General features: G+C 49.7%; 1 protein-coding gene across 1 annotated transcript; it reads left to right on the plus strand.

Annotated features, from left to right (window-relative positions):
• Window positions 1-27833, plus strand: TUBA8 (tubulin alpha 8). The gene is made up of 7 exons (XM_003126597.7): window positions 1-119; window positions 7740-7902; window positions 8056-8325; window positions 19709-19931; window positions 21357-21505; window positions 23464-24144; window positions 27522-27833. The coding sequence occupies exons 1-7, from the start codon at window positions 1-3 to the stop codon at window positions 27813-27815; spliced, it is 1899 nt and encodes a 632-aa protein (XP_003126645.4). The 3' UTR covers window positions 27816-27833.
• The last annotated feature ends 62 nt before the right edge of the window (window positions 27834-27895 follow it).

Here is a 27895-nt window from a genome sequence, read left to right on the forward strand (position 1 = left end):
ATGCTGGTGGGGGAGCAGGAGGGACCCTGCTCAGATGAGCTGGTGATGACACAGCTGGCGGGCATCCTTGCGGGTAGACATGAGTGCTGGCTGGTGATCCCATCAGATGCCTCACTCAGGTGAGTTGAGCCCTTGGTCCTCAGCAAGATCCCAAGGAATGGACTGCCTTCTCCAAAAGGAAGCCACTCTGTCTCTGACCCCTTCACTGTAGTGCCGGTTTTGCCACCTTGCCTGCTTCATTGCCTAGCTGGAGAGCTGGTAAAGTTGTCTTGTTCCCTCACAAGTTCTGGACCTCCCTGAGCCCTGATGGTACCCCCTGCTCTGGAACGTTCTGAGGATCTGACCACCTTTCCTTGGTTGTAATTACTTCTGTCCCATTCACAGATATCATGGTCTCCTTGGTGACAATAGCTGCTTCAGAGTCACTAAGACAATGGCTCAAAGACATGTACTGCTAGTTCTCCCAAGAAACATGAAGTTTTACAAGGCTTTTTTGGAGAAACAAGGTCTAAACTCAATGGAGTGATTTTGCTATATGAGTGAGAAGGGACGCTGGGGCCACGATGGCTGAGCCCTACTTTGACTCTGGACAAATTATCTTCCCTGTGCTTTAGTTTCTTTATCTATAATGTGAGGATTATTGTATTTACTTCATGTGTTCACTGAAGATCTTATTGAATTTTCTGAATGTGTAGTACCTTCAGGAAGAACATGCAGGCCAACCTGCCCAGTCCCATTCCTGTCCTCCAGCCAGCAAGTTCCTCCTCCAGAGGCAGCCTCTGCTGCTTGTCTTTATTTCTCCTTCTAGAATTTCTTTGTATATGAATTTTAAAAAGTTTGAATATAGATACCACTTTCTCCTTTTTAAAAAAAAAATCTATGTAATGTAAACTGTTTTATTCATTTTTTATTTTCCAAGAAGTGGCATAATTTTGAGGTCTATAAAGAGAAATAAATTATTATAATGTGGACTTTTAGAAATAGAACTAGGCTGATTTGTGTTCCAGCTCTGCTGCTAAATTGTTTTATCTTTGCAAAAATCACTTAATCTTTAGGTCTCAATTTTCTTACCTCAGAAATGGGGATAAAAATTTCTGCCTTATTTTCTTTATAATACTTTTTTGTCACATGAGCAAAAGTTGACTAAAAAAAAATTGAGGCAGAGCTTCCATGCCTGCCCGCTTACGTCTCTCACAATCTTCCTATCCTAATAAATCTATTTCTTGCCCATCCAAAAAAAAAAAAACTTTGAAAAGTTTAAGTGATACATATACACAGAATACTACAAAATATTTACTATTATAAAATAGGATGGTTAAGTCTTTTTCATAAAATAGACTTAAAATATTTGAAACAGATGCATGAAATAGAAAGGTTAGTTAGACATTGACTTTCCATATAGGCACATTTAGTTGGATTAAGTAAAATTAATAGTCCACAATGATCTGTGTATAGTTACAGAGGCAACTGCAAATTAACACTTTCTCTAGGCCATGTAAAATAAGCAGGACTAGGCCAAGAACTGACACGCTCTTTGCCTTACCTTTTGCTTAAGGCTTGTGAGAAGAGGGAGGTGGGGCTGGTAAGTGGGGAGGTGGTGGGGTTTAGGAGATAACATTTGGTTTGGTAAAGACAGAGGCTAGGGGGAGTTCCCATTGTGGCTCAGTGGGTTAAGGACCTCACATTGTCTCTGTGAGGTTGCAGGTTCTATCCCTGGCCTCACTCAGTGGGTTAAGGATCCGTGTTGCCATAAGCTGTGGCATAGGTTGCAGATGTGGCTCAGATCTGGTGTTGCTGTGGCTGTGGTGTAGGCCTGAATTGTGGCTCATTCAACCCCTAGTTCAGGAACTTCCAGATGCCGCAAATGTGTCTGTAAAAAGGAAAAGAAAAAAAAAAAAAAAAAGCAGAGGCTGGGGTTGTGACTTGGGAGGGTGATTCTGTCTGAAAGACAGGAGAGATCACAACAGGGAAGAGGTGCAGGTGGGTGCATGATTTTTAAAAATGGATCTGTGAGGCAGTACTACTGGGGACAAAACTCCATCAAATTGATCAGAGTGAAAAATAGCTGGGGCCCTAGCCTGGCTCTGCTGCTGCATGAGATGACTAGACTTTATTTTCAAGTTTGGGAACAGGCCACTTTACTCATTATATTTGTAAGACATGAAATGTGTTCATTCAAACAGCCTTACTAAAATACCATAAAAACAACAGCATGTCATCTTCTTTTCGATATATATGCACATCTGTTATAAACATGTATCTGGTACTTAAAAAAATTTTTTTTTTTTTAGGGCCACACCTGTGGCATTTGGAAGTTCCCAGGCTAGGGGTCGAATTGGAGCTGCAGCTGTGACCTATAACACAGCTTGTAGCAATGCTCTATCCTATGGGTCCTTAACCCACTGAGCGAGGCCAGGGATTGAATCCACATCCTCACAGACGCTATGTCAGGTTCTTAATCTGCTGAGCCACAACGGGAACTCCTATATCTAGTACTTTCAGTTTTGCATTCTTCTTCTATTCAGTTTCAACATTACTACTTTTTTACTATGTATTTGTTTGCTGGGGTTGCTGAAACAAGTTGCCACAAACTGGGGAGCTTCAAAAAGCAGAAGCTTTCTCACACCTCTGGAGGGTGAAAGTCCAGAGTCAAGGCGTCTCCCTCCAGAGGCTCTGGAAGAATCCTTCCTTGCGTCTTCCAGCATCTGGGGGCTCCAGGTGGCCTCGGCTTGTGGCCACATCACTCCAGCCTCTGCCTCCATCTTCATTTGGCCGCCTTCTATGTTTGTCTTTTTTTCTGTCTCTTACAATGTCACTGATTTTAATACACAGCCTAATCCAGGATGATGTTATCTTGAGATCTTAATTACATCTGCAAAGACCTTTATTCCAAACGAGGTGATGGTTGAGGTTCCAAGGGACCAATCTTTGGGGCCTCAGTTCTCCATTTTAGCAGCCACATGATACTCCTTCCTACTGATATGTTGGCTGTTTCAGTTCTTTCCAGCTTTTTGCTAATATGAACAATAACTCTCAACAGACTGCATGTGTAAAGGTCATGAAACAGCACTGTTATTTTCCTCACGGGTTATTTTTCTAAAGTGGATTTATGACAATGATGAGAGTGATTTTCCAGCTCTTTTAACATACTGCCAGGGTATGGGCCAGAAAGACTGGATCACTGATACCCACAGCATTATGTGAAATATTTGGAAAACAGAATCCAGCAATGTTTCAGTGACCGACAGGATGCAGACATCCAACAAGCAAAGAATCAGCTGTGTACAGAACCCCAAGGCCTCAGAGAAGATGTGACTTGACTGCCTTGTCTTTCCTTGGTGCCTCTTTGTCCCATGTAGCTCATTTGGAGCTTTTTTTTTTTTTTTTTTTTTTTGGTCTTTTTAGGGCTGCATCTGCTGGCCACAGCCACAGCAATGTGGGATCCAGTCTGCATCAGTGACCTAAACCACAGCTTATGGCAACGCTGTGCGAGGCCAGGGATCGAACCAAGTCCTTATGGATACTGGTCGGATTTGTTACCACTGAGCCATGATGGGAACTCCCATGTTTGGTGCTTTTTAAGGGGCTGGCATCTGAAGAAAGTAGTGGTCACCTGATTGGTAATAGAGCCTTGAGTGAGGGTGAGGGCTGGCCTCTGCTCAGTTGGCGCCAGCTCCTGAAGGAGATAAGTTTTTCTTAGTTCTCCAAGCTCAGTGTTCTCTGCACTTTGCTGGCCTGTCCCTGACCCCAGTCCTGAGTGCCCACTGCCTCCCACCCTCAATGTCTAGTTTTTCTGCTGAGTTCTCTTGGCCTAAAGGGTGGTGACCTAAAGGGCTTCCCCTAGGGGAAGTGAACTTAGCAGGGATCAAAGGCAGGGCCATGGAGATGATGCTCTGAAAGCTTCTGCTTCTGACATCAGTCTGTTGGTAGGAGGGGAACAGGGGAAGAATCAGAGCCATTAGGAAAATGCTTCCATCCCCAACTTATAACAAGGCCACGCAGACCCTCCTCAGTTGGTTTTGGAAGGGGACTCACCTGGGAAAAGGGCCAGCTGTGTGGTGAGGCTCCACATTTGTCCGAAATTCACCTTTTATTGGCGGTCTCGATTACGGCTGCCGGAACTGTGCAGCCCTCAGAGGGAAACCACTTCATCTGTGAGTCTTACCATAGATGCCCTCTTCCCTGTGGTGTCTGAGACACGTGTGTGTGTGTGTGTGTTCACATACGAGTGGTCTTAAGGCAGGAGATCACCAGAGTTAAATACATATGGCAAGTATGTAAATCTAGATCATCAGATTATGAAATGTAGTTTCCTCCTAGAATTCCAGGCTCCCCCCCAGCAGTGTGAGTGCCGGGGAAGTAACAGGTCTTTCTCCTCTGGGCTCCAGGCTCCCTCTGCAAGGTAACTCCATCTTCACACTTGTCCCTTGAGCAGCTGGATATCTGTCTCAGAGTCTAGCTGAGAGCTCCAGGACAGGCCCCTACCTGAGGTTCCATTTGTAGGTGATGGTTAAACATTGAGCTCAGCCTATGGAGCCTGACTTCCTGAGTGCAGCTCTATCTCTTTCAGTTCTAAGTTTCAGGTTCTTCATCTATACAATGGGGATAATAAAAAGGTTAATTTCAGAGGACTCTTGTGAGGAATAAAATAGATAAGCACTAAGAACATCATTTGGCGCACACTTACACATCATGAAGACTGACTTCTGGGGGTCGGGGTGATAGAAATGATCTTACCTCCTACTCAGATGGGTGGGCCTCAACTCTGTGGACATCACTATAATTATTGTATTTGAGAATATGACCCCACAGCACAAAATCCACGCAAGAAGAACTGACTCACACATGGTAACTGGAGTGTGGCGGGTGTGGCGTGGTCTCTTTAGTAGGCCTAAATCAATCATCAATAGGTTGGATTTTAAAAAAATCATTGCAAAAACTAATTTATTTCACTCTTTTTATAGGAACCAGACAAACTCTGGATCCCAGCTGGGTCCAAGTCACCTATTTTTGAGGCTGATTTATAAAAATCTCTACAGGGAGCAGGGAACTTCAAAGCTGTCAGAGCAGTGCTGCTCTTCCCTGTGAATAGCCTAGATTTCACTTCAGTGTTAGGGCTCTCTAGAGAAACAGAACCAACAGGAGATACGGAGATATATATGCACACAGACACACATACATGGAGGGGGCAGGTGGAGAATAAGACATTGGCTCATATGATTATGGAGGCTGACAAGTCCCAAGGTCTGCAGTCTGCAAGCTGGACTCAGGACAGCTGCTGTTGTGAGTTCCAGTAAAGGGCAGGAGAAGACCAGTGTCTTCACCTGATTGGATGTGGCCCACCCACCTTGGAGAGAACAGTCTGCTTTCCTCAGCCTCCTGATTCAGATGTTCATCTCATTCAGAAACACCTTCACAGGACACTCAGGACAATGTTTGACCAAATGTCTGGGAGTCCTGTAGCCCAGTCGAGTTGACACATAAGATTAACAATCATAGGAACTAAAAACACATGTCCTTTCTTTCTAATATCGATTCAGAGATAAAGGTGTAGGATGGAGGTTCAATCTAGGATGCCACAGATCAAATAATTGTAAGACAGAGACCTTAAAAATCAAAAAGAAGTAGATGTTCTTTACTGTAAAGACTCACAGGCTACTGTCTTAGTCTGCTTTGACTGCCATAAGAAAATAACACACACCAAGTGGCCTAAACAACAGAAACTTATGCCTTAAAGTTCTGGAGGCTGGAAGTCCCATTCAAGGTCCAGCAGGGTCAGTTTCCGGTGAGGCCTTTCATCCTGGCTTGCAGACAGCCACTCTCTCACAGTGGCTTCCCTCTGTGCACACACTCCTGGTGTCTTTTCCTTTTCTTTAAGGACACCAGCCAGTCCTGTTGGATTAGGGCCCCACTCTTATGAGTTAAATTAGGGCCCCTAATTTAACCTTAATTATCTTCCTTGAGGCTCCATCTCCAAATACAGTCGCACTGAGCATTAAAGCTTCAACATCTAAATTTGGGGGTGAGGAGCATAATTCAGCCTATGCCAGCTACCCTTCTTTTTATCTCACTGGAACCAAAAGATGCCATATTCAGCATTTATGGTGTAGTCATAGCTCCCTCAAGCCCTAAAACCCATAAAGAGGAAAGATAATGAGGTTCAAGGAATATAATGAATCTGCCGAATGCCATCATAATCACCAGAGTTGTCATTATCATTTTTATTCCAAGACATGAAGAACCTGTTCATAACATATCTGGTGGTTCACAGACCTCAAAAAATCAATTTACTCAGCAAAGTTTTGTCTTTTGGCTGGGCCCAAGGCATGTGAAATTCTGGGGCCGGGGATGGAACCCTTGCCACAGCAGCGACCCAAGCCACAGCAGTGACAATGCTGGATCCTTAACCTGCTGAACCACCAGGGAACTCCAACTCGGCAATGTTTATTGAGCATCACTGATGCACTTGACTAGCTATTTTTGAGGGAGAGGTGAATAAGATGAATAATAACCTCTGCCTGCAAGGTGATCTAGTTTCGTAGGTATATTTAAACACATGCCCACTTACATTTACCAAGAATCCAAAGTGGAAAGTGATATATGTAATGGAAGAAGTAATAGAATATGCTTCAGGAGTTCGGAAGAGAAATATATAGTTAATAATAGTCATCTTTTTTTTTTTTTTTTTTAATGGCCACTCCTGTGGCATATGGAAATCCCAACCAGGGATTGAATTCTATGCTGCAGCTGTGGTAACACCAGATCCTTTAACCCACTGTGCCAGGCTGGAGCTTGAACCTGTACCTCCACAGTGACCTGAGCTGCTGCAGTTGGATTCTTAACCCACTGCACTACAGTGGGAAATCCAGTCATCATTCTTTATTGCGCATTTACCATGTGATGGAAGTTAGCTTAATCACAATACTCAGTTTTTACGATCTTACATCATAAGACAGACAAAATTCACCTTACTTTACTAAGGACTGTATATATCCATGGGCAAAGCATTGTTTGGGACTCTAATGCAAAGATGATATCCTCTAGAAACTCATAGTATAGGTATGAAAATATACGAACGAGTACTCAGCAGAACAAACTGTTACATAATAAAATAAAGAAAAATTGTTCTCACTCTACTGGCCAGGGGTGGCCCCTGTCAGGAATGGGAAGGAAGGTGAATCTGCTGTTTGTGTTTTGATACGTGGAGAGTCACCACGCTTGGCCAGAGCGTCTCTGAGTGGTAGTACCTTGCGGAGAAGCCATGGATTTGCCTGGAGTGACATGGGGCTTGGTGGTTGGGGCCTGAGGAGAGTGGAAAACAAGACAGCATGGCCTTGCCTCTGGTGGGGAAGTTTGCAGTGAGACCAAGGGTGGCCCTGCTCACCCTTAACCTGGGAAGGGGAGAGGAAAGTAGAGGGAAGTTTAATAATGTGGCCAAAATCTGAAGTGTGGAGAGGGCCCCTTACCAGTGCCAGACCCATTGTCCCCATGGCTCCAGCGAGGAGGGCAAACTCCTGGCCCTTCAACATCACTTGTGGCCACAGGAGGAGGTCCTATTACTGAGCAAAGCAGCAGTGGGAACCCTGACGATCATTCTGCACATCCTGGGCTTAAAAGCAGGAGAGGGAGTGATGATAAAGATGAAAGAGAGTTGGAAACAGTGGTGGAGGGGTGACGAACACGGACAGGGAAGTAGAAATAGGAACAGAGGACGTTCGTTATCTCATTTAATTCCCCAGCAGCCAGGCGGCCTTGATGGAGGAGGAACAGGCCTCAGGGCAGCCGATTCCCCAAGCACAGGCTCAACAGCAGAGCCAGCCTGGGGCCCATTCTTCCCACCGGGAGCCCGGCGCTGCACTCTCCTGGGCTGGGGGTGACTGCAGCAAACCGAACCCCAACCAGGTGCCTTTTCTGCCTGGGCCAGTCCTTCCCCCGTGTGTTTGGCAGCAGGAAGAGGGTAAAAGTTTGGGAAGCGGAGAACATTTATTCTAACAGCATTGTGACATTTCTTTCCTAAGCAGCTGGGATTCCAAAGGTTACTCCTACAGAGTGTAGTGTAGGAACCAGGAGCCCAACAGCGCAGTTTCCACGTGCGGCGGCGCCCAGCACAACCCGAGCCGAGAGTGGGCGGGGAGGAGCAATTGTGACCTGCTGGGTCCCTCCCTCCGCGGGCACTGTGATGCTGCAGGGCAGCTGCTGTCCCAGCATGTCTGTCCCGGGCCCCCCTCCCGCCCGGTGTCACAACAGCGGAGGCGGCTGTATCTGGAGCAGTTGGGGTGCGCAGGCCCAGCCGGGAGCGAGCGGGCTAGGAGAGCGGCCGCGATGGTGAGCCTTCCCCGGGCCAGGGCGCGGAGCCGGGGGCTGGGGAGCGGAGCCGGGAACTCGGCGCGGGGTTGGGGTGCGCGGCGCCCAGCCCAGAGGCTGCGTCTATGTGGGAGCTGAAAGCCATCGCCTTGGATCTGCGGAACTCGGAGTCTCTGGGGGAGGGGGGATTAGTTCAGGGTCGAGGGGGCGGAGGACACCCGGTGCCAATGCCCTTTATCATAGAGTGAAAGTAGAGCCTGGGGCGAGTCGCCCCTCAAAGGGATCCAAGGGAGATTTGCGCACGCAAGTGAGGGGAAGGGGGACATGGTGGCCACCGCGCAGAAGAGGTGAGGTTCTGAGGGACCCGAGTGGGGAAGAAAGGGGTTGGTCCAGGGATTCCCAACGGGTGGGCTGGGCCGGGTGGCTGGGGGAGCGGGCGCAGTCAGGTCCCCAAACCCAACCAGCCGTGATGGAGACCCGAATGAGTCAGGGGACTTAGGGAGTCATAGCCCCCCCCGCCGCAGGCCCAGGGGCCGCGTTCTCCTTTCCCTTCCCGGTTCATCTGGCTCGAGTTTGGGGCACTTAGGGCTAGAGCCCGCTCAGCTTCCCAGCTCCAACGCCCTGGTTTTTCCACCGGCTCTGGCACACACAAGCCTCCCTCCTGAAGGCCAGGGGGTTTCAGACCTCTTGTTTTGTTTCCTACCCTGGCCTAGAAACTCCTCCCCCATCCCCTTGGCCAACACGGATCTTACTGCTGGAGGCAACCTCTCCCCACTCTAAAGTTTCACCCTCTGGAAGTCCTTCCTTCACCCCCTGTGTCCCAGGTGGGTAAAATTTGCCTCCAAACCATTTCCCGGAAAGCCTGGAAACCCAGAAATCTCCCACTCCAGAGTCCTGGTGTCTGGGAAGCAGAGAGAGGGTTGGAAAGGTTGGGTGGGGGAAGGGAGTGGAGTGAGCTTGTCTCACAGGCCAAGGTCAGGCTCTCTGGGCTCTCCTGCTCCAGTGTCAGTGACCAGCAGGGCAAATGAGAACCTCCCTTCCCTGTGCCTCTGCTCATTCTGGAAAGTGCCCAGGGCCCCTGGCTCTGGCCCCAGCTCTGCTGATTCCAGCTCCAGGTCTGTCCCACACCTTCCCTCCCCAGAGCAGGCTCCTGGGGGTACTGGGGGTAGTGGCCAGAGAAACCCATTCCTGCCTTAGAAGGAGCCCAGAATTGGGAGTTCAGAATTTTGGCTCCTGGCTCTGAAGTGTGCCTTCAAGAAAGTTACTTAACCTCTCTGGAGTGGTTTTTTTCCCTACCAAATTGAGAGGGCTTGTACTTCTAATTTCCAAGCTCTACCTAGCTTTATTATTTTAGCCTTTTTACTTTTCTTTTTTCTTCTCTTTTTTTTCAGGGTGCACCTGCAGCATATGGAAGTTCAGGCCAGGGGTCAAGTTGGAGCTGCAGCTGCCCGCCTACACCTACGCCACAGCAATGCCAGATCCAAGCCAAATCTGCCACCTACACCGCAGCTTGCAGCAATGCCTGATCTTTAACCCACTGAGCGAGGCCAGGGATTGAACCAGCATCCTCATGGATACGTGTCAGGTTCTTAACCCACTGAGCCACAACGGGAACTCCTATTTTAGCCTTTTTATGACAGAGAATTTCAAACATATACAAAAGAAGGGAAAATGTTATAATGAACCTTTGTGTATGCCTCATCCAGTTTCAACAATTATTTACTTATGATGAGTCTTGTTTCATTTACTCCCCTTTCCCTCTCTGCCTGTTATTTTGAAGCAAATCCCAAGCAGCATACTCAAGATTTGATATTTAATATTTATAGAATTGGGAATTCCTGTTGTGGCTCAGCTGGCTAAGGACCCAGCATTGTCTCTGTGAGGATGAGGGTTTGATCCCTGGCCTGGCTCAGTGGGTTAAGGATCCTGCACTGCTATGGGCGTAGGTAACAGATGCGTCTTGGATCTGGTGTTGCCATGCAGCTCTGATTTGAACCCCAGCCTGCGGCCTTCCATATGCTGCAGGCGCAGTGCTAAAAAGAAAAAAAAATTTATAATATCTAGTACACAGTTAGTGCTTTGTAATTTTCAAAGTGTTATCTCTTGCATGTTTTAATTCTGACCTGAGAGCCACAGTGACTCTCAGAGGGTAGCCTAAGATGTAATTAACCCTCTCAGCAAACTTCGATGTACATTCAATAGGCAGGTTTCTGAAAATACGTAGTAAATTAAAAAGTAAAGTAGGAGTTCCCTTTGTGGCGCAGCGGTTAAGGAATCTGACTAGGAACCATGAGGTTGCGGGTTCGGTCCCTGCCCTTGCTCAGTGGGTTAACGATCCGGCGTTGCCATGAGCTGTGGTGTAGTTCGCGGGCAAGGCTGGGATCCCGTGTTGCTGTGGCGCTGGTGTAGGCCGGTGGCTACAACTCCGATTAGACCCCTAGCCTGGGAACCTCCATATGCTGTGGGAACAGCCCTAGAAAAGGCAAAAAGACCAAAAAAAAAAAAAAAAAATAAAGTAAAACCTTACTTTATTTTATTTTTTTGCTTTTTAAGGCCGCAGATGGGGCATATGGAGGTTTCCACGCTAGGGGTCAAATTGGAGCTGGAGCTGCTGGCCCACGCCACAGCCACAGCAATGTGGGGTCCAAGCCTTGGCTGCGACCCACACCACAGCTCATGGCAACGCTGGATCCTTAACCCACTGAGCCAAGCCAGGGATCAAACCCGAATCCTCATGGATACTAGTCGGATTCGTTTCCACTGTGCCACAACAGAAACTCCAGTAAAATCTTAACTTTAAATGAGCTAAAGGCTTTGGATGTTTAACTGAAAAGCTATGACTATTTTGAAGAGGATAACTTTATTTTGAAACACTGAATTTTATATAGCAGATTCTATTTGGAACATTTATGTACATAGGTGCTCTTCCTGATGGGAAAACATTTTTATTGATCATTTCGAACTCACAGAACCTCTTTTTAAAAACCTCTGACGTGCAGAGTTCCCTGTGGCTCAGCGGGTTAAGGACCTGGAGTTGTCACTGCTATGGTGATGGTTCAATCCCTGGCCCAGGAACTCTCACATGTCTCTGGCATGGCCAAAACAAACAAACAAACAACCCCCCCCCAAAAAAAAACCAAAAAACTCTTGATTTGTCCCTGAAAAGTTAGGATGACACATGTGCACACCTGGCCCAAAGAGTCCCATCGTTGTGTCAAGGACTTTCCTTCCCCCAGCAGGCTGGACTTCCCTCCTGAGGGCTGGTGAGGCTGCCCCATTGAGGAGGATGGGAACTAGCATTTCTGTAAGTTCTGGGGGAGGCTTTTAGAACTCATCCTGGAACTGGGTCTCTCTGGTAAGCTGTTCTCCTGGGGACTGAGACTGTGTCATCTTTTTAGGTATGAGCTGCCCCAAGCCAAGCTCAGGTCAGTGATTCTGGGGCTCAGGGGGAGGTGAACGCCTCTGCTGCACAGCCTCCCTCCCTGCACCCCTCTGGGTGGGGGGTACAGCTGGAGCTCAGATGGGAATTGGCATCAGAAGGCAACAAAGAGCCTATGTTCCTGTGGAAGTGGGGAGAGTGCCCTGGGGGCGAGCGGGGCTGCAGGCTGCCATGAGGAGGCAGGCATGGCTTACAGCCTGACTCAGAGCCCCTCAGAGGGGATGCAGGGCACTGCCTGACCCCCCTTCTCATCTCCCCGGAGGAGCCCCCACCCCCAGGCTCCAATCAGTAGCAGACGTTAATTCTCTCACTGTGTCCTTGCTAAGGGGCTCCTCAATGACCTTGGGCGGAAGATGAGAAGGTAAAATAATTTTTAAGGAGGAAAGAGCTGGTGAGTACAGGGCTAGTGACAGGAGTGGGTGGGAGGATATGACATTCTTGGGGGCGCAGAGTGGACCCACTGCTCCTTTCCCTCTGGCCACCCAGGGTGCTGGCAGTACTGTTGATGTCTTCCTGTTAGAATTTCTCCCAGATAATGAGCTGAGGAAGCAATCGGGAAACGTGGCACTGTGCGTGTCCCTGTCTATCTCCTGCACTTGACCCCAGCGTCAGAGAAACTCAGGACCTTTTGACCTCGAAGGCCTCTGATACTGGGGGTCTGCGGCCAGTGCCTGCCATTCCTGTCGCCCTGTTGCTGCCCTAACTGTGGTGCCTACAGTCCAAGCCCTTGCCTGATATTAATTTAGGTCACCTCTGTTCCTGCTGTTTCTGGCTTGCTCTCTCGTCTCTGAGTGAGTCCAAATATGCTCTAATTGAAGGATTTTGAGCAGAGCTAGTGCAATCTTTTGTGAATCACATTGTTCCGACTTTAACGATCCCTCTGGAACACTGGCTCTCCTTTTTACCTGTTGTCTCTGACCTAGATCCCAAAGTGTATCTGATTTGTTATCCTAGCCTGAAAACCAGAGGTAATTTAGTATAAAAATATGCTTCCTGAAAGCAGCTGAGTGGCATTTGACACACAGGTGGTCGAGGTATGTGGCCTGGTCTCAGGTTTTCACTGGCCTACACTGCTGGCCTGTGTCAGTTCCCTTCCTAGATAATATGCCAGTTTTACTGTTTTGTGATACTTCAAAACTATTTTTAAAACTATAAAACTTCCTTCTGCCTTGGATGGCAGATCTGAGTCCTCTGAGAACAAATGGAAGGAAACGATTAATATTAAAATAGAAATAGATAAACAATGAGGTCCTGCTCTATAGCGCAGGCAGCTATATCTGGTCTCTTGGGACAGACCATGATGGAAGATAATGTAAGAAAGGCAATGTGGAGTTCCCGTCGTTGCTCAGTGGTTAACGAATCCGACTAGGAACCATGAGGTTGCGTGTTCAATCCCTGGCCTTGCTCAGTGGGTTAAGGATCTGGCGTCGCCATGAGCTGTGGTGTAGGTTGCAGATGCAGCTCGGATCCCGCGTTGCTGTGGCTCTGGCGTAGGCTGGTGGCTACAGCTTCGATTCGACCCCTAGCCTGGGAACCTCCATATGCTGCGGCAGCGGCCCTAGAAATGGCAAAAAAAGACAATTAAAAAAAAAAAAAAGAAAGGGAATGTGTGTGTGTGTGTGTGTGTGTGTGTGCGTGTGCATGTGTGTGTGTGTGTGTGTGTGTGTGTATGACTGGGCCACTTTGCTGTACAGCAGAAATTGGCACATTTTAAATCAACTATATTTTAATAAAAATTAAGATAGAAATAATATAAGGTTTACCTAAGGCAAGGCTTCTTGCAGTGGAGTCATGGAAGGACTGTCCAGTTCTGTAGAGTCTTTTGCCTGCTGTTCTGCCCAACACGGGCCCCTCCCCTTGGGGGATGGTTGGGGGCAGCACAGGTGCCCTCATGAGCCTACGCTTCAGACAAACTGAGCAGTTTGTGGAACCTGCCCTAAAGTTTCCTGCCTCTTGTTCACACTGCTCCCAAATCCAGCTAAAGTGTCCCTGGATCCTGTTGGCATGACTTCTCCAGGTCTGCAAATATTCCTCCTCCAGGAAACCAAGCCAGAGGTTGTTTATTCTCCTTTGAGCTCCCACTGCCTCTCAGGCCCTGGCCATTCCCTGTGTGGTTAGATAGACTGTAAGCCCCTGGCAGTGTTCTCATTCCTGTCACTCCTGCATTTGTTGAACACCTGCTGCATTCAAGCCCCGTACTGGACACTGGGGATCCGGCGAGAAAGCATGGGCTCCTTGCCCTCCTAGAACTCACTCTATCCACCTGGAAAGTCAGAAAAGGACATGTGAGATAGAGCAGCGATGGGGAGGTGGGACCGGAAGCCCCTGTAGGGCCCTGTGCAAGAGTGTGGGTTTCCAGATTTTCTGCAGGAGGGGACACGTGATGGGAGACCTGAAGGGTGAGTAGAGGTTGGCCCAGCGCCTCTCAATGTCTTTTTGCATGTGGTAACAACAAATATATGTTGTAGGAATGAGGAGTAGGTCACTTTGTAGTTACTCAGCCCTGGATCTACATAGGGGGTGTTGCAGTTTTCTTGAGGAGGAGGCTCCTGTATTAACTCTATCCAGGAGTTCCTGTTGTTCCTTAGTGAACTTGACTTGTATCCTTGAGGATGCAGGTTTGATCCCTGGCCTCACTCAGTGGGTTAAGGATCCAGCGCTGCCATGAACTGCAGTGTAGGTTGCAGATGTGGCTCAGATCTGGGGTTGCTGTAGCTGTGGTATCAATCAAGTTGCTGTGGCTGTGGCATAGGCTGGCAGCTGCAGCTCGGATTCGACCCCTAGCCTGGGAACTTCCACATACCGAGGGTGTGGCCCTAAAAAGAAAAAAGAAAAAAGTCTCTCCATCTCCTGTTTCACTGGGTTGCTGGGCTAGGAGGCTCCAGAAACACATGAGGGCCCCCCTCACCTCATAGGGTCCCAAGAACAGAAAGCTGGTCTGAGCCCAGATTCAAAATAGAACTAAGAGAGGAATAGAAAGCACGAGGTTTTCCCAGCAAGAGAGGGACTCTGAAATCTGAGTTTGGAGCAAACACATGACATCCATACTCTCTGTTTGTCAGCTCACCCTGCCCCCTCGGCACCTACCAGCTCCAAGAATTGGAGACCTGCTTCTGGCAGGGAGGGTGGCTCCCACTGTAAGCTAGCTGTTCTGTTTCTCTCTGCAATAGAGCCTTCTCGGTTTGGAGTTTTGCCATCCAAGCTTTGCTCTGCACTAGCAGACTGGCACCAAGGTGGATGTCCACCTTGCCCCCTTCTGCCCCAGGCCTGGGGTTGAGTGCCAGAGAGGTGGGGGCTTGGGTGGGTGGAGAAGAGGACTCAGGCCGAGGTCAGAAGACCTGGTTTTTGGTCCAGGCTCTTTCCCTGCAGAGCACTGAGTTTTCAGATTTGTCCCTTTACTTCTCTGAGCCTCAGCTTTTTCACCTGTGGAAATCGTATTTCATGGTCTCTGAGGCCAGCCCTGCTCCAGTCTCTTGAAGTTCTGCGCTCACACAACCGTCCCTGGTTACAGCAGAGGGACGCCTTTCTTGGGCGTGGGGGCCCCCAGGCCATCAGCACTGGCTGTGCCCTGTGATCTTCTGTTGGACACTCAGGCAGTAAGGTGGCATGGTGATGAGGCAGAGTGGCTGGAGGAGCCCAAGGCCTCGATCCCCACAGGAGCAGGTGCAAACAGAGCACAGATCTTAGCACTTAGGGGGCTCGCCTGACTGTCGCTTCACCTGTGACTTTTTTGTGTAAGTTTAAAATTCTTATTCGCTGTGACAAACTGGGCTCTTGGTGATGGTTAGTTAGAATCAGTGACTAAGTGATAAGGGGCAGGAGAACCCTTCAGATGGGACATTACGGCGAGAGGAGCCCTTACCTGGCTCTGACTCTATTCTCTTTCTTTAACTTTGGTCTTTTTAGTATGAAAGTCTTCAACTTTCAGAAAAGTATGGCAGCATATTGCCACCCATATGTCTAGCATCTAGATCTAATAATTACTATTCTTCTGCCATATTTTACCGGCCGTGTTTGTTGAATTATTTTAAAATACAGATATCATGACATTTTACTCTCAATACTGTAGAACTGACACGAAAAAAATGACATTTTGATCCTTAACTATGCTTTTATATCATGCTTAAAGTTAATCAATTTCTCTGTATGTCCCCCAAATATTTTGATTTGTTCAAGCCAGCATTCAGTGGATGTCATGTTTCTTAAGTTCCTTTTGATATGGGTCAGTCCCTCTCTCACCTTTATCTTTCATGAATTAAAAGGATTGGGTCAGGAATTCCCCCTGTGGCGCAGTGGTTTAATGATCTGGCATGGTCTCTGTGGAGGCACTGGTTCGATTCCCAGCTTGGTGTAGTAAGTTAAGGGCCCAGCATTGCTGCAGCTGTGGCGTCGGACTCAGCTGTGGCTGGGATTTGATCTCTGGCCCAGGAGTTTCCATATGCTTCAGGGATGACCGAAAAAAAAAAAAAAAAAAATTGGTCGATTGGTGGGTTGAACATCCCACCTTCTGGATTCACGTCATTGTTTTCTTGCAATGTTCCTTATCACTCAGACCCCTGTGTTTTCCATTAAGTGGGAGCTGCATACAAAGGGCCTAGTACATGACCACTGAGCATTTTTGACAAGAATCCTTCATGGGGGTGGTGTGTGTCATACTGCATCACATCAGGTTTGCTTATCGTCGTGGGGTTACCAACAGTCCCAGTTAGAGGCTGGTGACCACTGCAGGACCTTCCCCCTGTGACCTGTAAGGAGCCATTCTTCAGCAGCCGTGTTGATATCCAGTTCCCCATCACTCCTTGTCCAAATCAATTATGTAATTAGAAACTATAATGTGCAATATTTCCTAGTATATTGCTCTTCCGCATTGACAAACTGACAGCCTTCTGTTAAAAAAAAAAGAGCCTTCTCTCATCAACGGGGCTGTTTGGATGGGGACAGATGGGTTTCTTTCCTGGGAGTTTTCTTTCTTTTTTTTTTTTTTTTTTTTGTCTTTTTGTCTTTTGTTGCTGCTGTTGTTGTTGTTGCTATTTCTTGGGCCGCTTCCGCGGCATATGGAAGTTCCCAGGCTAGGGGTTGAATCGGAGCTGTAGCCCCCGGCCTACGCCAGAGGCACAGCAACGCGGGATCCGAGCCGCGTCTGCAACCTACACCACAGCTCACGGCAACGCCGGATTGTTAACCCACTGAGCAAGGGCAGGGACCGAACCCGCAACCTCATGGTTCCTAGTCGGATTCGTTAACCACTGCGCCACGACGGGAACTCCCATGGAGTTTTCTTTCTTAATAACGCTAAGGACCTGTGGATTTTTATGTTCACCCTCTTGCAGTCAAGTACCATTGTTCCTCTTTTGATGCTCCGTTTTCACCTTTGGCTAAGGGAGCCTCTTCTTGTTGATTTCTATGGTCCCCCGGCATCACCTGTGTTCGTGTCTGTGCTCTCAGGCCCCACACAAGGTCTGGGTCATCTTGTGCATTCCTTGCTCCAGACCTGGAAATCTCTGGGGAGCCCTGGTTCCTGTTGGTGGAGAATGATGGAGAGGCCACTTCTGGAGGCATCTGTGCACCTGTCAGTTATTTCTGAGTCTATCTGATCCCTCCAGCCACTCTTGTGAATTAGTTTAATAGGGAAAACAGCTCCTCCTAAGGGGTGTGTGTGTGTGTGAGAGAGAGAGAGGGAGTGGCTGATTTTGTGTGGAGGCTGTTCTATTGACTAGCTTGAGGTTAAAGGGGTGTGAAAACCTCTGTATCACCATGCTTGTGGTTTTCAGGTCTCCAAAGTCCTTCACTCTTCCTCCTGTGACCTTCGATCTTCTGAAAATATCCCTGCATCCTCACAGCAAGGCCCCGCTTGTTACAGGGGTGGGGTGGAGGGGACTGCCTGGAGGATGGTTGAGGGGCTGGGGGGTGAGGCTAAGGGTCAGGGCCACAGGACAATACACAGACCAGCTCCTTTCAGGCTTCTCCAGTGTCCCTTCGGCTCACCCCCAACCCCGGGGAAGCCGTAGCACACGTGAGCATGTGGTCTGGTTGGTAACTGCTGGTTATGTGGTGGTTCCTGGGAGAAAGACCCTACTCTCTTAGGTCTGTACTGAGTCCTAAGATGAAGTCCTTTCATTGTTGGCTGAATGGCAGCCTGTGGTCTTTACCTTTCCGCATGTGCCTCTTCCAGGGGAGAATAAAGCTACAGTAATGAAAATGCATGATGATAACATTAGGAGTAGGGGCGACCACGGACGAAGTGATGGAGACAATTTGTTATGTTCAGATGAAGGGAGGCTGTGTAACTCAGCCCAGGTCACGCAGCATAGCCAGTACCTTGAGAGGCAAGATTGGAACCCTGGGTGTGGGCCCCTTTGTGAGAAGCCCTTTCCTGGCCACCAGGCTCATGGAAACACAGGCAGTTATATTTCTGGCCAGGCTGCTGTGACACCTGGAGGCCAGGCAGAGATAGGTGTGTGCAGCTGAGTTGGGGCACTGGCCCCTGATGCCTCTGACCCTTTGAGGGGCTGTTCAGGACAGTTGCCTGTGCCCACACCGAGTCTCCATCATCCCAGGAGCCCCTTACCCCACGGCCAGCCATGGTCTCTGGAGGCTCTGCTCCTGGCTGGGGTTCCCTGAGCTGGAAAATGCCAGGTTCGGTCACGATAAGAATAGAAACCCACGCACGAGACACGTGCTTCCTTGCTGGGCTCTGCCCCGGGCACAGAGCCCCATGAGGGGCCACCACTTCCCCCATGGGGCATGGACGGTGGTGAGTCCACTGTCCCAGCAAAAGCATAGCACACTCCCATTCACACACTCACATCCATACACACACACACTGACTCTCTTCCACATACTCACTCACACTCTTACACACACACAGCCACGCATGTGTCATCTCTTTTTGTCTCTCTCTCTCTCACACACACACACACACACACACACACACACACCTCCCTACCCTAAACTGTTTTTACCAGGACCAAGCAGGTAATTGTGGCTTCATACCAGAGTAACATGGAGATAAGGACATTCGAAAGGTCAACTTTATTTAGCACTTGGCCTGGCGTAGGCAAGGGAGCGGGTTATGGTGGCTACCAAGGAATTTTCCAGTTGCTTAGGGTTCAGGAAGTGCCTACTCTACCCTGAGCCCGCCCTTGCTGATGTACTGATCCTTTCTTATTCCTGCATTTGGAACTGGAGCACTAAGACCCCATGGTTCAGACTCCAGAGTATATTCCTCCCATGAGCCTCTCTGCCCTGTGGTGTGGAGTGTGTGTGTGTGTGTGTGTGTGTGTGTGTGTGTGTGTGGTGGCATCCAGGAGAGTCAGGCCAAGGCTGGGATGTGAGCAGGCACGGGGTAGGGCTGTGGATTTGGGGGTGGTTTCTGCTGTTCTCTCTGGTTCTTCCTTGACCTGCTTCCTTGGTGCTGGAGTCTCACAGTTTAGAATTGGTCCCCTTATATCTGTGCAGCTGCCCTCTTTTCCTTTTCTTTCTTTTTTTGTCTTTTTTTTTTTTTTTTTTTTTTTATAAAGGGCTGCACCTGAGGCATATGGAGGTTCCCAGGCTAGGGGTGGAATTGGAACTGCAGCCACTGGCCTACCCCACAGCTCACAGCAACGCTGGATCCCTAACCTACTGAGCAAGGTCAGGGATTGAAACTGTCTTCATGGATGCTAGTCAGATTCATTTCCACTGAGCCATGACAGAAACTCCCTCTTTTCCTTTTCTTGATACAAAGGATGAACCCAGGAGAGCTACCTTTCGAGCAAACCACAAAGCTGTGCTGCTTCTTTGGAACTGAGTCTTGATTCAGTCTTGATTCAGATGCCAAGGGTGCCCACACCCCATCTGATGAATGCCCCAGGGAGGGGCAGGTCCTCAGAGCTGGGGACCTGGGGACCTGGGAACCTGGGGGCTCGGGGGCCTGGGCAGAGGCATGGCCGGGCTGGGCTCTGACTAGGTGCTCTGTTTCCGCAGCGGGAATGCATATCCGTCCACGTGGGCCAAGCCGGGGTTCAGATCGGCAATGCCTGCTGGGAGCTCTTCTGCCTGGAGCACGGCATCCAGGCTGACGGTACCTTTGGCGCGCAGGCCAGCAAGCTCCACGACGATGACTCCTTCACCACCTTCTTCAGCGAGACCGGCAACGGGAAGCATGTGCCTCGGGCCGTCATGGTTGATCTGGAGCCCACCGTGGTGGGTGAGTGTGGGCCAAGGTCCTCGCCCAGAAACGGCACCAGGCTGCCTCAGCCTGGCCCCTGGTGACTGAGGAAGCTGATCTCCACGTGGAAGGGAGTGGCTCAACCAGAGGCCCCCACACGTGACTCCTGGAGTTCGCCACAGTCTCGAGGTTGGGAAGGAGAAGGCTCAAGTAGGGCTCAGAGATATCTGCTCCCCCAAAATACTCTGCCAGAAGCTGCTGAGACAGACCAAAATTGCCAAGATGGTTCACTAAATACTAAGGCTCAAAACCACAAATAATTTCAGAAATTATAATAAGCCCTCAATAGTCAGTTTCCCAAAGTACACATTTTTGACTCTGTAATAGTCTCAGCCTGTCCAGGGGCCCTGGTGTAACCTGGTAGCATCTCGTACACGGGATGGCACTTTCTCTTCCAGCCAGAGGCTGCTGTGGTTTAGAATGAACTTTGTCTGGATCTTAGGGGGCAGGGAATCTGACTTGTGCTGGGCCGGGGTCTTGCTCTCCCTGCCCCTGCCCCCTATACCCCCTGGATCAGTTCCCACTCTTCATCAAGATTTCCTCAGCTTCAAAGCTTGCTCACCAGCAAGTGTGGACAAGTTCCACAGAGATGCCTGGGCTCTGCTGGTGGTGCCCGAACAGTGTTTCTAGGGGCCATTGACCCCAGACTCCCCACCTCCTGGATACTTTGTATAAATATAGAAAGTGCTGATGACCAGGCCACTGCACAGATGGGTGATTTCCATGGGGGAGCAGAGGGACCCTGTAGAGGAAAGGGGATGTAGTTGGGGCCTGAGGCATCTTGGTCTGCTCTGTGTCCACTTTGCGTGGACCTCGAAGGTGGGCAGACCCTCCCAACCCCCACCCAACAGCCCTTCTTGGGCTCTGGCTCTCCTGGAACCTGGAACATTGCTTTGCTTCCAAGTTGTTCTAAGATCTAATGCCTGACATATATTGTTGCCACCTCAAGGTTGGAGGTTATGGGTGGGACAATTCCTGGAGGAGCCAGGAGCCAAGCAGATCATTCCAAATCTTCTCTGAGTCCTTGGAACACTTTGATGCAAGTAAAATTGGGTTAAATTCTGGGGTAAATTTTGTAGCATGAACAGAAAACAAGAGGGAAGCCTTGAGGTTCAAGGAGGAAGAGGCAGTTATGGTGTTTGACCAGCTTTGTAAACCCAAGGCTTTTTAGGCTCCAGCCAGCAGAACAGCTAGCTTCTCATTGCTGCTTGAGTCATGGGCTTCTGGCTCGGTTCGTGTCTGTGTTACTCCGGAATTCTTCGCCTCCTGAAGATGTATTACAGGGTTGTCTGACTTCACCTGGTAGAGTTTAGTAGGTAGGGGTGTCATGTGTGTTCTAGTGGGGAGGGCAGCATCTCCTCTGGGAACCAGGAGGTAAGATCTGATGGTTCCCCATCTTTGTAGATGAGGTTCGGGCAGGAACCTACCGCCAGCTCTTCCATCCAGAGCAGCTGATCACAGGAAAAGAGGATGCAGCCAACAACTATGCCCGGGGCCACTACACAGTGGGCAAGGAGAGCATCGACTTGGTGCTGGACCGCATTCGCAAGCTGGTATGTGTTTACAAGGGCAGGGGACCCGTGTGGACTCACCTCTCTGAACAGGCCGGCCCATGCCCCAGGAGAGACTCCTAGGATTTGGGCACTTGTGCTTTTCTCCTGGAAGAGGTTGGGCCCTTCCTCTGCCTTCATTGTGGGCTGCCCACCAAGGCTGATGCCACCTTCCCAGTGACTGATGTTCTGTGGGTGCCTTAGGAAGTTCCAGGTGTGAGGAAGGTGAAGCTCTTTGTATTTTGGAAGCACAAGTTAACAAAGCATTTAACTTGTAAGAGGTTTGTTTGTTTGTTTTAAATTGTCTTTTTAGGGGCACAATCACAGCACATGGAGATTCCCAGGCTAGGGGTCAAATTGGAGCTATTGCCACCAGCCTATGCCATAGCTGCAGCAACACGGGATCCAAGCCACATCTGTGACCTACACCACAGCTCACGTCAACGCCAGATCATTAACCCACTGAGCAAGGCCAGCAATCGAACCCGCGTCCTCATGGATGCTAGTCGGTTCGTTAACCGCTGAGCTACGACGGGAACTCCTAGCTTGTAAGATTGCTGATCCATTCCAGCATTTAACATTACAAATTACAAATGCCAAATACGTTCCTTCATCTAATCCCCTTAGTAATGATATAAAGGAGGTCTCATCCCTGTACTTTGCACACGAGGAAATTGAGGGCCAAGGCGACTCCATAACTTGGCCTGGGTCCCCTTAGCTGGAAAGTGGCTGAGTCAGGATTTGAATGAACCAGGTAGGTCTGGCTGGAAAGCTCCGAGTTATAGGGTGGGCCACTGGTCTACTGGAGCCCCATGTCCTTATCTGTACAACAGAAAAGTTTGGGCTAATCAGAGATTCTTTTTTTTTTTTTTTATAATTTAAAGTGTGTTTTTTTTGTTTGTTTGTTTGTTTTGTTTTTTTTGTCTTTTGTTGTTGTTGCTATTTCTTGGGCCGCTCCCGCGGCATATGGAGGTTCCCAGGCTAGGGGTCCAATCGGAGCTGTAGCCACCGGCCTACGCCAGAGCCACAGCAACGCGGGATCCGAGCCGCGTCTGCAACCTACACCACAGCTCACGGCAATGCTGGATCGTTAACCCACTGAGCAAGGGCAGGGACCGAACCCGCAACCTCATGGTTCCTAGTCGGATTTGTTAACCACTGCGCCACGACGGGAACTCCTAATCAGAGATTCTTTATTTGGGAGGGAAGGACGCTGAATTTTTGTGTGTGTTTGTCTTTTCTGGTGAGAGGAGGGCTTGTAGCGGCCGTCAGTCTCGAAGCCAAAGCTCAGAACCACTGGGTGGTACAGTCACAGATCACAGCCAAGGGGAAAGTTCTGTGACTCCCCTTTTCCCGTAGAGCTGGTGAGAGCCGGCACCGAGTGCTCACTGTCAGGCCCTTCTCGGCACACGAGGGCATCTCGTTCAGGATCACGGTAACCTTGTGAGATGAATATCTTTTATTATCCTCACTTTAACCAAGAAGAAGTACCTGTCTGGAGAGTTTGATACCTTGCTTGAATTTTTACAACTGGGAAATGGCAAAGGTGATGTTAAATCTCAGGTTCTCTGACTCCATTTATCCTTCTGAAATTGGTACCCTGCGCCACCTTCCAAGGTGGGCTGGCATGTGTAGATCTGCGGTTCCCAAGGAGGTGGGGCCCTCACAGGGCCAAGTCCTTAACCACCGTGGTTCTGGAACCTTATTCCTGGTCCACCCAGACTTCGGGGCCGGAAGCTTCATGGTCCTGGCGGCGTGTGCATGTTTGCCCCGATGTGTTTCATCTGTTCCTGGAAGATCGCTGCAACTCCTTTGTGTGTCCTTCCTCCTTCCAGGCTGTTTTGATTTCACCCATTTGAAAATGTTGAGGGTGGAGTGGGGCCGACAGGAGGGTTGCCTGCCATTAACCACGCAAGTGTGTCCTCAGTGTGTCCTCCTTGTCTCGTGTCCTCCTCTCCCAGACAGATGCCTGCTCTGGCCTGCAGGGCTTCCTGATCTTCCACAGTTTTGGGGGGGGCACCGGCTCTGGCTTCACTTCTCTGCTGATGGAACGCCTCTCCCTGGATTACGGCAAGAAGTCCAAGCTAGAGTTTGCCATCTACCCGGCACCCCAGGTCTCCACGGCCGTGGTGGAACCCTACAACTCCATCCTGACCACCCACACCACCCTGGAACATTCAGACTGTGCCTTCATGGTGGACAACGAGGCCATCTACGACATCTGCCGCAGGAACCTGGACATCGAGCGCCCCACCTACACCAACCTCAACCGCCTCATCAGCCAGATCGTGTCCTCCATCACCGCCTCCCTGCGCTTTGATGGGGCCCTCAACGTGGACCTGACCGAGTTCCAGACCAACCTGGTGCCCTACCCCCGCATCCACTTCCCCCTGGTCACCTACGCACCCATCATCTCTGCTGAGAAGGCCTACCACGAGCAGCTCTCTGTGGCTGAGATCACCAGCTCCTGCTTTGAGCCCAACAGCCAGATGGTGAAGTGTGATCCCCGTCATGGCAAGTACATGGCCTGCTGCATGCTCTACCGGGGGGACGTGGTGCCCAAGGACGTCAACGTCGCCATTGCCGCCATCAAGACCAAGAGGACCATCCAGTTTGTAGACTGGTGTCCCACAGGCTTCAAGGTAAGGGCTGGTGGCTTGGAGGAAACACGACCATAGATCCAGAGGGAGAGACCAAGGATGGGGGGAAAGAGGTGGAAACGCTGGGTCATGGGTGGAAGCACATTTCCTGGGAGCGTCAGGCCTTAGGGGGTGATGTGGGAGGAGGGGCTTAAGCCAAATGTAACATGGATTTTATTCCTTTGTTCATTCATTCACTTATTTTAGGTAAGGAGAGACTTTACTTGGGAAGGCTGTTGTTGGAACTGCAGGCACTGTTGCAGTAGGGAGAAGGGCCCCACCCTCTTACCCTAAGATCAGCGAGCATCTCAAAGAAAAAGAATTTTCCTTATAGGGAGGTGTTAACTAGGTGAGAAAGAACCTGGACCAGAGGGGTGAACAGGGTGAGAGGGTGGAGGTAGCTGTAGTGTGAAGCGGACCTGAAAATGGAGTTAACCAGAGTATTCGAATGGCCTCCTCTGATGAAACATGTGTTCTTCTCCATTTATTTTTTGAAAAACTAAATGTTCACCTTGTAATTTTAATCAACTTAGAGTAAGGATAAGAAACTTTATGGAAAAAACAAAATCAAAACAAGAAACTTTACAGCTATTATATGCTGGTAGTTCACTTACATTATGAAACCCTGCCATGTCCACTGTCCAGGGCTCAGCAGGGAAGCCTGCTATAGGTCAGCATCTGCAGTCTGGGAAAGGCCAGACTCTGGGGTCAGCAGGGGCATAGAATAGCCAGGGGGGACCCCGGCCCCCAGGCCCAGTGGTGTTGAGTGTTGGAAGTCACCTCTCCAAGTCAGCCTGGCTGGGCATCTGCACACGTGTCTGCTTGACCGCTTTGTCCTGTGTCCCCACGGCCCCTCATCAGAGTCCACCCCCAGAGCAGCTGCCACCACTCACATTAATTAGTGCCCCAGGTGGGCCTTTAATAATTCAGAGGTTTCCCGAACCCCAGAGGTGGTTGTGCCAGTTGCTGGAGACTCAGAGATGAGTATGTCTCAGTTTTCCCCGTGGGACCTACAGAAACAGGGCACAGAAACAAGCGAGCTGGCTGCTTGGCTGCTGAGCTGCTGAGAGGGGGTGAGATCTCGCCACCACTCTGCTTCCAGCCGCAGACAGAGCCCTTCCCCTAGACTGGGCCTGTTTTGACGTGGCAGTTCTGGTCACTCTTGGAAAAATAGTCAAGGTCTTCCCCCCCATTTTTTTTTTCTTCTTCAAATGGAAACAAACAACCAAAACAAGCTGGTAGGAAAATGAATAGGAGAAAAATAGAAAGAATGAGATGTGAGGGTGGAGAGAAATGAAAAAAAGGAGATGTCCCTGTATTCTTGCCCCTTTATTTTAAGCTGCACCTCTGGGATTGTGACCAGAAAGATAAGGCAGATCTAGAACTTTTAGCCGCTTCTCAGAAAAGTGTATGTGATGGGGGTAAGTGTTGTTGAACTTCACCCGCTAGCATCCTCCCCTGGGTATTCACCCCCACTTGACACGGGTCAAGGGCTGCTACTGTTCAAAAGAGCAGAGCTGGCTGATTTCATAAACTACGTGATGAGGTCTTGCCTTCCCCCTTCTGATTTTGGTTCTTTGCCCCTGTTACCACCACTGCCACCAAGATGCCACTTCTATCTCAGAGGAATGCTAGAGCCCTGTGAAGTCATTAGTGAGTTACCACCTTGGCTGTATAGGCTGCTGCCACTCCCACCTCCATCTCTCAAGAGGACATACATTTTAAAGCTATGAATTTAAGAGACTGGCAGTTAAGACCTGGTGGCCTGGGAGTTCCCAGGTGGCACAATGGGTTAAGGATCCAGCATTGTCACTGCTGTGGTTCTGGTTACAGCTGGCCATGGGTTCAATCCCTGGCCCCACAACTTCTGCTTGCCACAAGTGTAGCAAAAAAAAAAAAAAAAAAAAAAATCCTGGTGGCCTGGGCAGGAGCGGCATTTTGGGGCCAGCTCCATAGTTCTCAGTGAGTATTATCACAGTTGTCACCTTAGGTCTCTTCCAGGTCCCTCCAGTTCTTGGGATTGGCCCTGGTTTGGCATGCATGTGAGGAGAAGGGAATTTTCCAGGATAGTAGCCCCACTGTCAGATTGGGCTAGATTAGCTTGGAAAAACCCTACCTGCTCCTGGAACTTGGGGAGTTGACTTGTCCAGCAAGAGTTTTAACTGACTTTCTTTTATTGGAGATGAAGCTTTTCTTCCAGGAAGCCCCACTCCCCAGAGATAGAGGGCCTGGAAAACACAAACACCATCCTCAGAATCTTCTGCATTTTTTAATTTATTGCTTGAGAATATCTCTGTGCTTTTTTTTTTTTTTCTAGCCATGCCCATGGCATGTGGAAGTTCCAGGGCCAGGGATTGAACCCGAGCCACAGCAGTGACACCACGAGATCCTAACCCCCCGGGGCCACAACAGGAACTCCTCTGTGATTTTTTTTTGTCTTTTTTTTTGTTGTTGTTGTTGCTATTTCTTGGGCCGCTCCCGCGGCATATGGAGGTTCCCAGGCTAGGGGTTGAATCGGAGCTGTAGCCACCGGCCCACGCCAGAGCCACAGCAACGCGGGATCCGAGCCGCGTCTGCAACCTACACCACAGCTCACGGCAACGCCGGATCGTTAACCCACTGAGCAAGGGCAGGGACCGAACCCGCAACCTCATGGTTCCTAGTCGGATTCGTTAACCACTGCGCCACGACGGGAACTCCCTCTGTGATTTTTTAAATAGCCTTCACGATTGGCAGAGAAACTGCCCTACATTTATGGACAGTATAACTGAGAGGAACTTGAGATACTGTTGGAAGGAGAGAACTTTAAAGTGACTTCCTGGGGAGTTCCCGTTGTGGTGCAGCGGCGATGAATCCGACTAGGAACCATGAGGTTGCGGGTTCAATCCCTGGCTTTGCTCAGTGGGTTAAGGATCTGGTGTTGCCATGAGCTGTGGTGTAGGTCAAAGATGCAGCTTGGGTCCCGAGTTGCTGTGGCTGTGATGTAGGCCCGCGGCTATAGCTCCGATTAGACCCCGAGCCTGGGAACCTCCATATGCTGTGGGTGCGGCCCTAAAAGGACAGCAAAAAAATTTTAAAAATTTAAAAATTGCAGTAACTTCCATCTGCCGTGCACTGCACATTTCCCCTGCTTGAGCCCTTGCTCACTCCCCTAATTTGCCTGCTCTGGTCTCCCACTAGCATTTACACCAGCTCTAAATGTCCCGGCCCAACCCATTTCTTTTACCCTCTCTTCCACACGCTCCCCTCTGCTTGCCTGCTTCCTCACCTCCTGAGCCCCTCTCCGGTCCTGCTGTCCCTCCCCACACCCACACGTCCCCAAGGCGCCCCGTCTGGAGCTGCCCACTGATGGTGCCGCATCCTCTTCCTCTGTCCCGCAGGTGGGCATCAACTACCAGCCCCCGACGGTGGTGCCAGGGGGAGACCTGGCCAAGGTGCAGCGGGCCGTGTGCATGCTGAGCAACACCACGGCCATCGCGGAGGCCTGGGCCCGCCTGGACCACAAGTTCGACCTGATGTACGCCAAGCGTGCCTTCGTGCACTGGTATGTCGGCGAGGGGATGGAAGAAGGAGAATTTTCTGAGGCCCGGGAGGACCTGGCTGCCCTGGAGAAGGATTATGAGGAAGTGGGGACTGATTCATTTGAGGAAGAAAACGAAGGGGAGGAATTTTAAATACAGATGTTCCTCGTGCCTGTGTCTCTTTCTTCCTGTGGCCCCTCCCAGCACACTTTACTGTCCACAGGACAACAGGC

Source organism: Sus scrofa, chromosome 5 (genome assembly GCF_054392235.1).
Source record: "Sus scrofa isolate SSC_HxYL_T2T_F1_AM1 chromosome 5, Sscrofa_HxYL_maternal_Yorkshire_Landrace_v2.0, whole genome shotgun sequence".
Taxonomy (NCBI): Eukaryota; Metazoa; Chordata; class Mammalia; order Artiodactyla; family Suidae; genus Sus; species Sus scrofa.

Coding starts and splice junctions, on each gene's coding strand:
- TUBA8 (XM_003126597.7), top strand. CDS start 1: ATGCTGGTGGGGGAGCAGGAGGGACCCTGCTCAGATGAGCTGGTGATG. Junction 7,903..8,055: donor GCAAACCGAACCCCAACCAG/GTGCCTTTTCTG, acceptor TACAGAGTGTAG/TGTAGGAACCAGGAGCCCAA. Junction 19,932..21,356: donor TCTGGAGCCCACCGTGGTGG/GTGAGTGTGGGC, acceptor CCATCTTTGTAG/ATGAGGTTCGGGCAGGAACC.